Genomic DNA, 17,724 nt, shown 5'->3' with positions numbered 1-17,724 from the left:
GTGTGATCCTGAATTTTAAAGTTATGCTTTCAAGACTGTATCAGCATGTGATGGGTTAATTTTCACATCAAGCATTTCACAAAGATTGTAAGCCACATAAAACCACTTTAATGTAATGTTTGTGAAAACATTTAAGTATGAGAGCTAAAATTATGTTATAGATAATCAAAAAATACTTAAAAAAAAATCTATACACCACAGTGTGTTCTATTTTTTAATAGTTTCAACAGAAATAGTTTCAACAATTTCTGCCAAATGCTGCTAAAGAAAACCTCCCTCAATTAAATCAGCGTGAAACAGGAATAACATCAACAAATGCAACAAAATAACACCCCCCTACTCTGTGAGAATGAGGTCCCCAGAACTAGTAAAAACTAATCTTCAAAGCAAAAGGGATGGGTGGAAGAGGGAGAAGGAGGGGGGCAAACTCATTACAGAAGCACAGAAATTTTGGAAACAAAGACCTTCTTGCAAGACTTAATACAGAACTGCAACTCTACAGTCATCTTTGATATCCACCAGCCTGTGCATTTATAACTCTGGAGATCCCCCTCCCATCTTCTTTGTTAAATTTCTTATTTCCCTTACTGTGGGCTACAGTCAATACCCTCAAACTAGACTGGATGTGGCAACTCCATAAAGTCCTCCAAGTTTAAACTCAGCAAAGCTAATGGTGCTCACGCAAGTTGCTCAACTGTAGTCTGGAGTAAAGAGACATATTTACTCAACAGGGTTAGCATGATCTCCCAGTAATCTCCTGAGATTACAGAAGGCATTTTCCTCTGAGGCTTCTACAGAGAGACTACAGAAACCCTACAAACACATACCTCCAAAAGGAAACTCAATCTAGTTTAATAAGAAATTATATCTAACATTCCCCCATGCATTCCCCTACATGAGAAAATACCTAGGAACTCTATTTTTAAGCAAATGTGCAATGGTAAGCCATGTCAAATTTTAAGTAAATTCTGCAATTGCCACTATGGGCTGGAAGTTAGTTTCCTGAAATACCATCCTGTTTTAACAGCATGTTAATTTATCTGCTTAATATTTTACAATGGACTAAAATAAGTATGCAAGTTGATAGTGGTCTGAATTTGCTGTTTCATTTTGTTTTCAATTACAACAACATCAGGAGATCTGGCATTTATCCACTGAAATGTGCCTTACATCAATAAAACATTCTTCCATCAGTAACACACCTGTAACAATTTAAGTCTCTTCAATATCCTAAATCCCAGTTAGGTAAAATATGGTAGCACACAGGGACATTCAGAGCATGAGCATTGGCACTGAAGTTAGGTACTTTTAATAATTATTAAAATACATTGCTGAATTGGAAGGCCAGCAGTGAATATCCTTTATGATAAATGAAAACAATCTCAAATGCAGTTTCTACATGTTCTTTCACCAGACCTGTTTCAACTAAAGACAAGTGCAGAATTAAAGTAGTTTCTCCTTTTTCTCCCCACCCCCTTTTCTTTTTTGGCCTTACTATTTCTAAACTTATTCTAGGTAGCAGCATTGTATGCACAGCTGTACATAAAGAACCTCATTAAAAAAGCTGTCTTATGTAGGTATTCCTCTGAAAGCTTAACTTTTGCCATTTTAGAAGTTTATATTAATGACCGCATTCCTTTACCAAGCACTAGTGGTTTTTTATTTCAGTTAAAAGCACACGTTTTTCCTTTTCATTTCTGAAAATGGAGAAAGCTCCTTTATTTGGAAACGTCTGGTTTTGGTTTGTGTCTAAAAACTAGTGGCTTAAATGTTAGTATTTGTTTCCATTCTGTTATTTATTTTCATTTCTTCACATTTGTCTTTTTAATTAACCATGGTCTAATGTGTTAAATATAACGCATTTCTGAGAATTGGAACTGTGAACTTTATAGGGTTGTTATTCTTCTGGTTTTATACTGCTATAATAATAAATTATTACTAGTGCCATAAAGTTTAAGATCAATCCCAAAATCAGATTCTGGGTCTCCTTCTGTTAAGTAGTTCAGGATGTACCAAGTCTGAAATTCTCTTGTGGAATAATCAGATTAGAAATCAAAAAGTAATTTCTGTTCATTAGTATATTGTTTTTTAAAATACCAGAGATGAAGTACTGAAGAGAATGTTAGAAATCACATGTAAATACCCAATGAAAGCATGTAGACTTTTAGTAGTGTTCAGGAGAATAAATTGACAGCAAAATTTGGACAGAATTAGCAGCCATTTTGGCTACTAACTGAAATTAAAATGTACTTTGGCATTATACTGATTTAGGATACCTGTCTACCATTGTGAAATTTTAATGTATATTTATGCTATAAAGATACATTACTGATGCCTTTATTTCTGCCTAGAGGTAAACAAAACATGGGTTAGCATGAAAGTAATCTTACTTGTGATACAGAACCAACAACAAAGGCCCATACTAAAACACAGCGATTACCCATTTGGATAAAGCATGATAACACCACAAACACGATTCATTTTTTTTCATTCATGTTTTTACTCATTTTTTTATTTCTTATAATTTCTTTCTTTTTTTCTTAAAGATATTTATTCATATAAACTTAACATGGCCCTTGTGCTATGTGTCCCAATTGTCACAGATCCCTCAGAAACAATACATTATAATCTTTGCAGTGCTAATTCACCAGGACACTGGTGCAGAGTATGCTTAGCTGATTACAGCTCCTAGAGTCTCAAAAAGGGCATCACCATCATACAAAACCAGGGCATGATGCCTGACTCCCTGACACGATAGCTAAACAATGGTCATTTTATTCTGCTTCTCTACATCAAAGACATTTGTAGTTCTGTTGGGTCTGCTTTGCTGCCTTGCACAGACCACAGCTCTATACTACTGGTAAATTTGTTACAGCAAACAGATAAGAGTACATAAAAAACAGATTTTTGCCTTTCCACAGTGCAATATTCTATTGCAGTATAACACACAGTACCCAAATGAACCCTCCGTGGTTTTTACCCACCTAATGTTGTAAAAATATTACTATGACATTTCATCTGGTCGACCATCTTAAAGGTTAATTCTGTTTCCTATTTGAGATTTTCCTCTAGGTGAGCCATTCCATGCACTTTCTATTTACTGATTCCAAACAACCCCCAAACTGTTTCATTGCTCACTCTCACTGTTAAGAGCATATTGACTGGCTGCCTGCTCTGCTGTTTAATTCATTTATGCTGAGAGTCAGGCATGAAGACAGAATTTTAAATGTGACATTTGCAGGCTGTTGGGTCATTTGAAGCTCTGACAACACCAGGGAGTTCCTGACATACAAACTGGTCCTGATTTCCAATCTTCCATCTTCTGAACACATCAGAGATTCTTCCCGGAGGTGCACATTTCAGCCAAAAGTTTTAAAATCCCTCGTGTTTACATCTTGCAGAAAAGACTTGTACACTTTAAAGTTTTAAAATAAAGCTTATGTTTCCTTTAAGGTAAAACCAGCACTGCCTGCAGCATGTTACTCAACTGCTTAAAAACACTGATTGACAAAGGTATTTGGAAAGATCTACAATAATAATTAATACTAATAGGATTTTGTAAGCAACTTTGACATTTAGTGGACTTCTATTTGTTCCTGTCGATCTTTAAGCGTTCAAAAACAGCTCAGTCTGAAACCACAGCTTTATCTAACATTGTCTATCTGGCTTACTGCTATCCTGACCAACACCACATCCCACTTTTAAGGTTGGAAGTCCTCCTTATCTCGAGGCAGTGAATGGACTGTACCATTTTGTCTCCCATGATGAACTATCATTATCTTCCCCAACTTTCAGGTCAATTTTTCAGAGTATACCTGATTACCTGAAAGATTCCATACTGCTAAGGTACCATTAGGAAAACAGCGATCTGACCTATGCAGTCCTGACGTCGGAAAACTATAGTTACCTGTCCCTGAAGCAGGACTCACATCTACAAAGTTTAAAATAATTTTTTGGTGGGAGAAAATTCCAAATGACTGCAACGGCACAGGTCTTTTTGCTTTCTTTAAAGCATCACCAAGAAGGGAGATGCTAAGTCTCAATACTCATGTTTTACAGTATATCACAAGTTTTATGTTGCTATTTGGCCATGAGTGTTTCCACAAAATAGGCAAAGCCCACTGTGGCTAACAGCAAAGAATAAGAAGACATGTGAATGCACACTGGACAACTAATCTACCACCAGGATGGATTGAGACTCAGACCTTGAACTTTGAGAAAACAACAAGAAGGGAGTATAGAATCTTCTGCACAGAAAAGATCTCTTCCTCCTCCTTGCCATAAACTGGGGAGGAGAGAAAAAGAAAAAACAAACAAACAAACAAACCCGACTTGCTATACTAAAAACTGTAGCCTTCTATTCAATCCTAGCTCAGATGTCCACATCATCCCTCATTTGTTTACCTAAATCAATAGAAGGGTATTATTTTAAATAAAGACACAGTAAGAAGGCACAACCTAGGCAAAATCTCAATCCCTGTTTTTTTTTTATTGTGCAAAACAAAAATCAAACAAAAAACCCTGTGCAAAGCAGAAAGTAGGATGACACTGCTATAGTTAGAAATAGTGCTAATTCAGAACTGTATTAGGAAAGGAGACTGTTTTCCCTACTCAACTCGTCATTACAATTATTCCACAACAATGATTCTATACTTTGGCTGCTTTTTCAGGAAGGGGAATATGATTTAGGTCAAGATGCAAATTTGAAGAAATTAATGGATTTTTTTTTTCTTTTATATCAGTAGACACACAATTTTAACAGCAACCTCTGAAGTGTTAACTGTGTCATACTGCAAGCATCTTTTCATTGCCATATTCAGAATAAAACTTTTATAATTTAATAGTTGTCATCTGAACAAGAGTATGTTGTTTTTACATACTTCCAGCATGAGGACATTGATTCTGTGTGACCTAGAAAAGCGGTTTAAGTATTAACAGATGTTGTTCGTTCTCAAAGAAAATATGTAAAATAGAAAGACATACCTGGTGTATTATCTGAGCTACAGGAAGTTGTTCAGCATATTTTAGTGGTTCTGTTGCCAATTCATCCTTTGGAAGCCTGGGAAGAAATGAAGTTAACGTTTATCAAAGTTAGTACAATGTTTACCAAGTTAAATTACTGAAATTTAAGAGTTTCGGGTACATTACTTTTAAAAGTGTGGTATCTGGGAGATTATTTTAAGATGAAGAAAAAGTGTATTTTAGGATCTTAATTGACGATATTTCTTATGAAGTTGAGTGAAATAATAAATTTATAGTAAAGAGAAATGTGTGGATTTTTTCCCTGACCAAAGCACATAAAACATAAATTTAGCAGCAGAAACCTAAGAAAACCTTTACATTTAGTTATAGGTGAACAAAGTGCTGGTGAAAGCTGGATTGAAAGCCCCACAGAAAAAAAGTCTCACGCATTTACAGAGCATATTCAGCACTGTCAACAATACAAGCTTCTTCACTCAATCCTGCCAATGTAATTCAAATATGACCATCTCAAAAGGCAAGAGGGATTATTCAGCTTTTCCCATTTTTGCTGCAAGTGCACTTCAGTGTTCAGCTGTGGCAGAAGTTCAACACCAGAAACATTTGTGCATTTGCCAGCACAGTAGTGTGTACTACTGGTTTCAAAAAAGCCAAAGAACTAGCATGAACAAAAAGAGTAGAATACTTCACAAAGAAAATGCATCATATCTCTTTACACTTCAAATAAACTGTAGTTGCAACTGAAAATTCAGAATCCATAAGTAGTCTCTTAAAAGAATATTTAAATGATAGTAAATTAATATGAAAGCATGTTTTAAACCCTTCAACCATACTGCTTTCACCTACTGGAACTGCACAGCACGTACTACATTTTCAAAGTATCATTCAAGGTTTTCATCAGCCATTCCTCAATCTTTCTGAAGAGTTCTGAATACAGGAATTTGAGTAATGTTATAAGAAATAACGGGGGGTGTGGGGGGAAGATCCCTATGAAAACAAGGCCTTTCTCTGAAGTTAAAGCAGAATTACTTTCAGACAAAAACTGTGGCCAAGACATTATTTTCCAGGTTCAAATTACTACCTTATACCCATTCTAGTCAAAAATGATACACGCTTGCTGTGTTAATTTACCTGCAGACTGGCTGCCAGGTAAGAGCCAGAAACTACAGGCTTAGTCCCTGGACTGGGAATCAACAGGCTGTGGTAAAAGAGAGGACAATAAATGCACATCTCTTCCCTTTTCCATTTCTGAATTTCTGTTGCGGTTTGAAATGCTACTGAGCTCCAAATAAAAGCCTGAATACCCAGAAATCTATAATGAATAGAGTATGAGGAACTATGAAAGTCTTACTCTATAAGAAGTTTAAAAGCAGAGAATGAAAGAAACATGGCAATATTCCAAAGATCAACCTATCTAAAACCATTTAATGTGCTTAAGAAAAATTAAGTAAGCAAGCTCTGAACTACTACTGAAGCTGGTCTACTGAAACAGCTCATTTACTTACATGTTTTTTTAGAGTTTTTTGGACTATTACGGCAATGATGAATTTGTACTTGCAACATGAAATATACTGCTGTTATAGTCCAACACAACTATCAGAGCTCAGAGTGGGCTCAGCAAGTCCACTGCAGTATGCAGAAGGAACCTTACCACTCATTTCCTTTTTATTTTCTATCATTTGTGGGGTCCTGACTGGCACACATAGCACTATTTAGCTACCCACAGTCAGTGTGAATTTGAAATTACTTCTGTTCTACTGGGAGCCTGTTAGCTGACATAACACCTTGATTTATGGATACCAGCTACATAAACCCATTTCTTAGCCATAGTTCTAGATATGAAACCACTGTACACAGAACAAAATATTCATCAATATCTTGAACACTTATCTCTACAGTCTTTACAGGGACACTGCAAATCTGGGGAAAAAAAAAAACCAAACAACTAAAAACCCAGTATCCCAAATCCCCAAACTAACTACTTGAAGCTGCAAGTAACTATAAACTGAATATTAGCAGGGGGAAGAAAAAAAAAAAAAAAAAAAAAAAGGCTTATCTGTTGTATCAAGGACTTTGTACATTTGGCAATGTTTTCCGTCTAGACAGAGTCAGCATTCCCTTCCATAGTCAAACAATCCTTGATGATTGCAGAAAAAAAGATCTCTCTTCAAATGTCAAAGGATTAAAAAAATAGAGAAAAATTATCAAGATAATTTTGAGCCTTAGGAAGCTTTATGAAAAAAACAGGGAGGGGAGAATAGTATAAACATGTATTTTAAAGTAATTAGATTTAAACTGAAATTAGTCTGATAGGCTTTCAACATCAAGAAAGACTATTTTTTAGTTTTTTCTAATTTACTTTCTGAAAAAAATCAAGTCAATTGAACTATACTACATGTTATATACATATATAAGATACAGATAGGTACATGTTATACATATACATACATGTGTCTACATATATACAGCCACACTATAATAGGTATACACACATGCACACAGGTATTTTGGAAGAAAAGTTCAGAATCATTCTCTCAAAATTTTCACTTAAATGCCATAAACTTCTTGTATACGTACTCAGTGATGTACTAGCTATCAAATCTACAAGAGACAGTTTTGATTCTTCTCTCTTGCAGATAAGCCTCCGCAACTGGAGAAGCATGTATCTCAATCTTTTATATGAAACTGCATAAATTAAAGCATGGAAGCTCAAGACTCTTGACAGAAAAGCTGTATGAAATATTGCCCAACTATATCCTTTACCGGGAGCAAATCATTAACTTGAGCTAGCAGGTATGATAAAGCAGGGTATCCCTAAAAACTTTAGGGCATTTGAGGTTACTAAATAAAGTGCAAGAATAACTCACAGAAAATTATCTTTGCAAATTTGACAATAATAATGTAGTATTCATTATTATGATGCTGCAGTACTATCATCTAAAGCCATTGCATGGTATTTTGTCAAGGGAAAGAACAGAGCACCTCCTCCTAGTACCATACGGTCAGATCCATCTAACAAAAATTAACTGCGAGAGGATACACAGACTATTGAGCCTACCTAAAGCATCAACAAGTTCTTATTGACCATAACTGATTTATTTTTTTTTTTGCCTAAATTCATGAGCGTATGTATGGCTTCACAAACGTTTTCTTGAATGCTTTGTTCCCAGCTCTTTTCTCTTTTTTGATCAACTATCAGAATATTTCAACACATTTTTCTAGGGTTATGCTCATCCGCTTCTACTCATGGTTCTGACCAAGAGTCAGATCTGAACTGTTATTATATTCACTGTTCATAGCTATTTACACATTAGAAAATTAAAAGCATCTAATACTAGTGACATTCTTTTTAGCTAAAAAAGGGAATTACCCCTAGAAGTTATGTTGTATTTTAAGCAAATAAACATAAAAATTTTGTGAGAAAACCACATTTTTTGCTGCTTTATCTTGCTAATTTTCTTATCAAATGATGATACCTGTGACAGAAATTGAACTTCATGACAGAAGTACCTTCCAGGCCCCAATTTTCAAGTTCTTATATACAGTCAGTTTGGAAAATGCTTTGAAGTGCTTCAAAATGTCCAGCGTGCTAAGTTCTACCAGTGTAACTATGTCAGTTAGCCATACACCACTTTCAGCACTCATTTTAACAGATATAAGCAATATAAACTCCTTTGAAGAGAATTATATTACTATGAAGGCTCCACAGATCTCGTTTTAATTTCTCAGAGGAAGCACCAGTTTACTGGTCTAAACATTTGTATAACAGGTATAAGGCAACTTCCTCTAAATTTATTTTTGCTTCTTTTATCTTACCAACAAAACCTGTTGTGCAGTCATTCCTTCTACCAAAGGTGAAAACTGGATGATGCAACAAAAAATTGCTACCCTATAAGCAGCACAGAGGATGAAACACTGCATAAAAAAGGCTTCCATGAAATAGCATCCATCCTGAAAAGCTCCAAGAACAGGAGTAAAGTCAAGACTTGTCTGTCCTGAGAAAAGGCCAGAAACGGCTACTGGAGCCTAAAATCCCCAAGTGGGCACAGAGACTATGTTTTAAATAGTCTTTTTAAAAAAGAACAGAGACAGCTCACTACCAGTAAGATCAGGCAACGTGGCATAGCTCACACCTACATGGCTGAATTCTCTCCCCCAAAGCGGGGGCTGTATCCAAACCCGGCTACTCTAGGCACGTATTATGCCCTGAACCACGTGCAAACATTGTCCAGGAAAGAACTAGCTGGCATGAGCCAAAATAGTATCAGGGACCGTGCTAACAATTAAACATCACATATGACTGCAGACAGTACGTCAGTCTGCCTAACTTAGAAGCATAGAAGCAGCCTCATATTCTGTCTTTAAGAAAATTACATTGGTTAGCTTGGTCAGTTTAGCAAGTGGATCCCAGAAAAGCCACAATCAGGGCAGTTAGTACCGACGAGAAAGAAACTTGCTGCAAAACTGCTACTTCATTTTACACTATCCCTAAGGTTAGTGGCCCACCAACATAGGGTGTCCTAGACTGGCAGAATTAGCTGTAAAAGGCAATCCTCTTCTAAAAAGCCTAAGGGATAGGAAGGCCATGACTAGAGAGGAGAAAAAGGTCAACACAGCAGAGGATGTTGTACTTCCTCCTCCTCTTTTGCAGGCTGGAGGAAGAGAACAGGTCAGGAGAAAGATCATCTCAATTACAACCATCCTGACCTTGCTTCTCCCTTTCACAGAGGGATGCAAGTCAATTGGTTACTACTCTCCTTCCAGAGATAATTTCCAGATGCCTGCGGTGGCATTCACTTTTGCTCAAAACCAGCTATGTCAGGAAAAAAACCCAAAACCAAATAATAATAATAAAAAAATCTCAGTTGATGGGATTTTTGCTCAAATCACATGTGGTAATTTGAGGCTGTAATTTCACAAAATTAGCTGGCCTCACTGTTTAGTTCATTTATATTTGACACTTAAACCTTTACAAAATTAAGGGCTAATTTGTTGTAATACAAATGTCTTTGTATGTTTAATTTCTTTCAAAACAATTCTATTACAAAAACAAAAGTCATTTTTCATGAATTAATTTTCCAGTAAGAAATTGTCCTTTCTGTCTCAATTGAGCATGACAGCTGAGTGCTGCCAACAGTGCCAAAGCAAGCTAACACAGTGGCATATCAGCATATATGGCATCACGCCTGACAGCTGGTAATGCAAAGCATAAGGAGATCTTGATTTTCAGGGAGAAGACTAGAAAGAAACATAAAATCAGAAGAGAAGTGGGAAGCAGTAAGAGATAGCAGAAGAGAAGGATCTCGAAAAATTCAATTTAAAAGTTATTTTTATGCTGCCACTGTGACTGCTCTTAGATGAAGGGAAGTAAGCATGAAACAGAAACTGTGGAAAGTGAATCTAAATCCAGTAAAATGTGTCAAGATATTTAGTGAAAAATCTTATTTGTTATTTATATTTGCATGCTTGCTCTTATGGGAAAAATCCTGAGAGAGTCAATGTGTGCTAAAGAAAAATAAATCCTAAGCATCAAGAGGTGGCACATTTTGCCACAAGTGCTAATCCAGCCTACGGTCTGCTACACAGAATAGCTGCAGTGGCTTTAGGGCAGAGGTATATTTTATGTCATGCAAGTATTACAAAAATACAGGGGAAAAAAGAGCAACATTGGATCACTGACTAGTTTGCTCATAGCAGAAATGGGCTGTTAAGACAATTCAGGAGAGCGGGAAGTCTAGATAACAGGACAAGCCATAAAACCTGGCTCTCTGGGCAAATATAAACATTCACTAATTATATGAGGCAACAGGACTAAGGCCAATATTTCTTCCTTCCTATACAGTCTCTAGATTTGATGGTTTGGACAGCTCACACATTCTTTCATGCTTATGATCCATGCATGGGTAATACTGCACCTCTTTGAAACTACTGTTCCTTGATGGTAAGTCCTAATATATAACCACCTCTCTCGGAAACTACACAAAATCAAAGTCAGAGTGTGAAGAGTGTAAAGAAGAGGATATCCGAGACAAAAATGCATTACGGAAAAAGGGGTTTGAGGATTACCAGCTTTGTTTGCTGTAGATGTATACAACTCGCACTGCTCCTAAAGTTCAGCCTGGTTTGTCTGAGACGTAACTTCTGAATAGTATGACTGAAAATACTAGAACGAATTGTCCCACTTCTAGAAGTGGCTTGAAAGCAGAAATACTGCAGCTGATCAGTCAGTCAGTATGTGACCAAAGGATGCAAATAACAGCAGTGGCCTAAATCAGGCACCCCAGACTGAAAGGTTGAAATTATTAATCTAAACCTGTGTATAGCACTGATAGCTTTATTGACTGTAAATACATGAACATGCTTGCATCTAGCAATAAAAAGAAAACAAAATACCAGAGCTTTATGCACCACATCAGAGAAAGTTATTAGGTTTCCTATTAAAGAGAGGCTGAAATGGGCTATGTCGGGTTTGAGTGAATAGTTTTTAAAATTGGCCATTGAGAAATTTATCTACCATATCCATACTACAGAAGATTAAGAATTAGACCTTGGATTAACGCCAGGTACTTGATCTATCTGCTAAATCCTAACTTCACACATATTTAAGAATAGGGTATGTTTAAATACCAGAAGCACTAATGTACATGGAAAATGCCAGTGCTTGAAAAGATGAGATCATAGTTAACTCTGCTCTTCCCCCAAAAGTGTGCTAATCAATCCTTTTCCTACCTTTTTCAGGGAATGCAAGATTTGCCTATTAAGTATGTTTACCACATGGATAGTCACAAAGAAGAGAAGCAAACACTCGAGAGCATTACCATTCCAAGGCACTTCCTCACAACGTCTCCTTCATGGCATTAGTTTCTTCAGTTAATTCAGTTAAAGGGTCAAAACAAGTGTTTCAGCTACTTATGAAAGCATTTAGTGTATGCTTTGTTGCTGCAACCTTTGCTCAGATAAGTATGGAAGTCACCCTCTAAAAACATGATATACCTAATAATGCAAACAACTTCATTCACCACCACAGTACTGAGCTTTGGTAAACTGGACACCTGTGGCAGCTTACCTTGGGAGACCTTGCAGGACTGTCTACCAGAATGCTAATGTGCATCTTTTGCAGTTCATTGCTGTGGCATCTGAAAGTCATGTCTTTGAATGGGTAAGTGATTAGTGCATATTCAAAGCTGAGGAGAGGAGGGAGCTGTGTCTACAGTGGAAATATGCAGGTGTTTCATAAGTACAGCCAAGCACACCAAGATTCTTTGGTCCATGAATGCTGTGATTTCCACTTCCTGATGCTTGCAGAACTTAATGCAGCAGGTGGCATATTGTCAAAGATGGCTTAAAAAGAAGACTGCACAAAAATGAACAATACAATATGGAGATAAAGGAGAAAAAAAAATGGAAGGCAAAAATGATCCTTGATACGATCAAAAACTAAAGCAATGTTAGACACAATCAGATTCATAATTATCTGAAGAAGGAAGCTACTGACTTGCATTGAAAAGAAAAAACGTTTTACTTCAGTGTGCTGGCCTTTACAGAGAGATATTCCTGTAAAGTGGCAAAGCATCTTATGGTTTAGAAATGCAAAACACTTTCTATAATCTGTTCATTTGTTTTCAATAAATGAGAAAGATATTGACTCAAACTAGTTGTACAGACTTATTCCTGGAGTTTGAAAAATACCTTAAGTCTGTGAATGTACAGTGATTTCTGTTGAACCTGATCATAAACAGGTCTGTTGGTGTTCCCAGAGTCTGCCAGACACACTGAGTTATCATCTGTTGCTTCACAAGCTGGATAAAACTAGACTGTAACAAATGTTTCCTCTGCCTTTCTGTGATCCACACATAATTTCTTATGTAAAGAATTTCAGGTGATTAACCTCTGTCAAGCCACATATTCTTAACCACCCCAAGATCCTCAAAAGAGGTAATAAAAGTCTATAGCATGTTTTAACACAGGTTGACCAATATTGTCTTTCTGCTCTTTTCTAGCCAATGACTTTTGTCAAAATATGTTTAGTTGCTGAAGGGACTCTCTGTTCTTCCTGGTCCTATTTTTATACCTAGGCAAGACACAGGCAAGGAATTAAAGAGAGTACTAGCTTAAGTAAGCAGAACTGGCTTTGCTGCTACTGGAAAACACATGACCTGTAGGGCTTCATTTTGTTATCTCAAATATTCCACATTTTAGGTAAATTAGAAAATCTCTTTTGAATTAATTTAAACTTCAACATGATGATGATGCTGAAGCACAGAATGCTAATCAAAAATTGGAGATAAAAAGACCAGCTAAGTCTCTCCTATCAATGAAAATCACCATATGAGTCCACAGCTAAAAGTAGGTACCCATTGCTTAATGTTAATTCATTCTCAGAGCAGACAGGGTTGGGGTGGGAGTGTGGGGGTGGGGGGGAGAAAAGTGTCAAATTTCCCAAACTGGGGGCATGTTTATACAGACAAGTCCAGCAGTATCAGAGGAGCTTCTACTGATGGTCGAAACCAGTCAGAAAAGAACATCGCCCACCTAGCTGAGCAAACATTCAATCTAGTTTGAAGGGTGTATGTGCTGTATCTAGTAACCGAGGCTGCAAATTTCCCCCTTGGACCTGGTACTTCCTAATTGCATGTGAAAATGTTTAAAAGAGTGGTTAAAAAAACCCCACAGGTTATTATTGCTCTATGACTAGTAGTTTGGAAACACGGGACTGAATTTCACAGAAATCTGAAAGAAAAAAGACCAAACCCTCCCCTGTCACTACATCACACATACAGTTTAAATACTACTATCAGTGCATGTTAGAATTATACTTTCATCTGCATAAAGCAAGCTTTTTCATTTTTAATAACTGAAAGTTTATCAGCAGTGCCTAATCTTTACGTAGACCAATTCACCACCTGCCAGTGCACAGAAAGTTAGAAAAATCAGCAGGAAGAAATTTTTAAAACAAAGAATTAACATGGGAATGTGCCAGGATAGCAATTCCATTATTTAGTGGCCACAATTAGTCTTTATAGCAAAGTTTGTTTTTTGTTTAATACCACTGTTCCTTCCTGCATATGTTGAAGTTAAACAATGCATCTGCATTTGTTTATATTGCTACACTTTTCAACAAGCACCTTCTAAAAACCCTGTAATATACACATCTTAAGTCCCAGTATCTCTACATGTACAGTACATATTTCTATTTTTGCAGTTCATAAGTCACGTAATGTACCATCCAGCTATAATTTCTTGTGAGACTGCTTAGTTCACTACAAGAATCTGTCAAAGTAGTAGTGGCAACACCTCTTCTCTGCCCAACACCATCCTCAGATCTTCTACCTTACCTCCTCCATTTCAAGCTTCCTACTTTACTTTTTTGCCCCTTTACTCCAATTAATAATGTAGATAACTACACAAAATTACAGAAATGTTGTTTCTAAGGGACTTTTGGAGATCATGCAGTTCAACCTCCCAACACCAGACCAGGTCACCCATGGCTTTGTCTAGCTGAGTCTTCACAACCTCCACAACCTCTCCGTGTAACATGGTCCAGTACTACTTTACCCTCTTCGCAAAAACATTTCACGTAACGTACAACCTGAACCTCCCAAGCCACAACCTAAAGCCAGAGCCCCTTGTTACCGGAAGAAGAGTTTTACCTTAACCATCTCTGTAACTGCATTTCAAACAGTTGCAGTCTGCTACTACATTTCCCATCTTTTCAAGGCTAAGCAAGCCCAGATCTCTCAACCACCTCTCACAGGTTGCGTGCTCTAGACCCTCACCATATTGGCAACCCCTCTCCACTGTCTCAGCATCTTTCTTGAAGGGAAGGCCAAAAACCAGACACAGTATTTCAGGTGGGGCTTCACCAGCATCAAAGAGAAATAATAACAATAATGCTCAATCTGCTGATCGTATTCCTCCTCAAGGAGCTCAGTAGTTAGCTTGCCTTATTGATGATGATGGCACTCTATTGATTCTTATTCAACCTGGTGTTCACCACAGCCTCCAGATCCTTTACAGCAGGGCTGCTAATCAGCCTGTTAGCTTCCAGCCCCTACTGATATGAAATAACAAGACACCAACTGAACTTCTTTCTACAAATGTATAAAAGAGCATATATTGGTACCAATAATAGGCCCAGGTTTTCTTGAAAGAAACATGCTATACACTGGGCACTCAGAAAATTAATCATAAAAATTACAGTTCTGGGCTTTTGAGAAGTGGTTTACTGTGCAATCAAATCTCCCCTGAACACTAGACATTGCATTTGATCTTTCTGGATACAACATGATCAGTAACACATTTCCATAAAGCAGACAACCAAGATAACACCAAGAACTGCAAAACACTATACCACAAAACTTAACCAACTGCTTTCCCTTCTTTCGCCAGTAGTGTTCCTCTCTGTAGCCAACTCTAAGAGTTCTAAGAGTGGCCATGGCAGACAGAACTGATTAGCATTCCAATCAGCTAACAGTAAGTGCTTTAGATCTCCTGTCAATGCATGTACCTAGGTAACATTATATTGCTAGGCCCATTAAGAGGGCTTTTCTTCACAGAAAGCTGCACAGAATGTATGCAGCTCTTAAGCTTTTTATCAGCCTTACCGTCTGGACCGTGATTTTCTGTTATTTATAGATGACATGCACTTTTCTGTCTAGATTCTGGTTTTGTTTGTTCTTGCTAATGGCAGATGAAACCTCAAGTTCAAATACAAACACTTAGCTAGATTATATTCTCTGAGGCCAAGGTACTGGAGGTTACTGAGTCTGCTGATGTTGAACAATGAATCTATTAATGTTTGACCCTGTAAAGCAGTCATCCTTTTTCTTCATATTGGTATTTTATGGTCTGCTTTTCTGTCCTCACTTATTGCATAGTATTAGGACCAGAAAGGACTCATCTCCTATCTACCACAGACCACTAAGTATTAAACAGAGCACCCTATATGAAATTCAGTGACTTTACAAACTTTACAGTCTTTAAGCCCAAACAATTTTAGTGGTCTGCTCCCAGGAACAAAAGCAGCAGCAGCAAGTCCTACTTTTCCCGGGTCAAGTACGTGGCACACCACTTGCCAACCTCTCAACTAGTATACAAACTTGGGAATTCCTCTGCGTATCCAGGCAAGCCACTAGGTCTGACGTCTGCGGGACAAAGAGAGGGACACTATCTCTTCCACTCAATTCAATGCTGTAATAGTTCCAGCATCTGCCAGCTTTACCTGCACAGGACATATGCCTGGATTTGCAAGTTATTCCTGGTTGCAGAAGCCAAACAGTAGCCTGGACAAGCCACATTTCTAATGTTCCAAGGTGACTTCTAATCAAGTATTTACTTGACACAAAATCCGGCATCTCAGACACCTGCCAAGTCCAGATTTCCGATTACCTCACCCTCTTCTTGCTGGGAAGGGACAGATGCAGTAGCTCAGAGCGTGCCACAAGCTATCAGCTCCCTTTCTGTCTGCAGTCTCCAAGGGACAAGACTAAAGCAGGAACAGAAACAGTTCTGAGGGCTGCAGGCATGTCCCTCCCAATCTTTCGTTCTCACTTACCTTAAATTCTCTGTAGTGTTTTATCTGTCTTACTGCAAGAGTAAAGAGATAAAACCATTTAATACAAAAAAGCTTTTTTACAGAATTTTCAGTTTATATCCATCCAGATGTTGATAGGAATTCGGCAACATCTTAATCATCAACATTGTAAATGCTAAGCAATGTTTAAGCAATCATCAAAGATCTTCTTTATAATGTAATAAAGCAAAAGCTACTTCTATGAAATGTTAAGTTCCTAAAAAAATTGAGTAGTACATTTTTCAAGAACACCTATATGGGATGGACCTTGGCCACAGTAAAAATAATTTATGAGTTAGCAGAATTATTATGCTAGCAAAAATGTCTAACAAAGACTAGTATTAAATAGTTATTTTTGAAAATGGGACTTAAACTTTTAAAATTAAACCTTCATTATTCAGTCAGAACATGCTCAAACTTAAGTTGACCATGACTTTCTAAGACTGTTTTATGGCATAGAGTATATACATTAAATGGGTTGATCTGGTTTTACTTTCCAAAACAAAAAACAGAAAAAAAAAATCCACTTCACTCTTTTGTCAGAGGATTGATCATGTTGTTTGGTTGGTTTTTTTAAACAAATGTAAGGGTTTACATAAAAATGATTTGCAATTTTAACTAAGATTGAAGTTCTAGTATTATTAACCTAATCTCAGTCTTTATCTCATTCTAGCAGTAGATTCTTCCATTATTTAAGTCATTTTCTGCAAATGTTTACAATCTACAGAACATTGAATCAGTAAATCTGAATGCTAAGTACACATTATCAGTAGATACTATCAGCAAGAGACTGTGTAAAGCAGAAAACATCACAATGCCAATCTGTCACTCAGCTTTTAGAACTTCAGGCTCTCAATACACCTTACGTTGAAGAAAAAAAATCTCCAATGCTGCTAAGGTCCTTCACAATCCTATATATAAATATATACGTGTCTGTGTGTGTACACATATACATAAAAGGCAACTATGAAACTAAGGCGAGAATTAAAAGTTTCTTGGTTCATTTAGTACAGATAATGAGGCCAGATTTCTCTTTTGCTGCCTGCATATGGAATAACTAACAGTTACAGAATCATAGAATCAGAGAATCATTTAGGTTGGAAAAGACCTTCAAGATCATCGAGTCCAACCACCATCCACGCCCACTAAACCATGTTCTGGAGTACCCCGTC

At 37.1% G+C, this 17,724-nt stretch overlaps 1 protein-coding gene across 1 annotated transcript in view; it reads right to left on the bottom strand.

Annotated features, from left to right (window-relative positions):
* The window catches only part of PIGK (phosphatidylinositol glycan anchor biosynthesis class K), a 74,744-nt gene that overhangs the window by 18,451 nt on the left and 38,569 nt on the right, over positions 1–17,724 (bottom strand). The window contains exon 10 of the mRNA XM_075039215.1: positions 4,984–5,059. Within this exon, the coding sequence (XP_074895316.1) occupies positions 4,984–5,059 (76 nt within the window). The remainder of the gene's footprint in view (positions 1–4,983; positions 5,060–17,724) is intronic.

Source organism: Buteo buteo, chromosome 10, assembly GCF_964188355.1.
Source record: "Buteo buteo chromosome 10, bButBut1.hap1.1, whole genome shotgun sequence".
In the NCBI taxonomy this organism is placed as follows: domain Eukaryota; kingdom Metazoa; phylum Chordata; class Aves; order Accipitriformes; family Accipitridae; genus Buteo; species Buteo buteo.
This window is presented reverse-complemented; position numbering and strand designations above follow the sequence as displayed.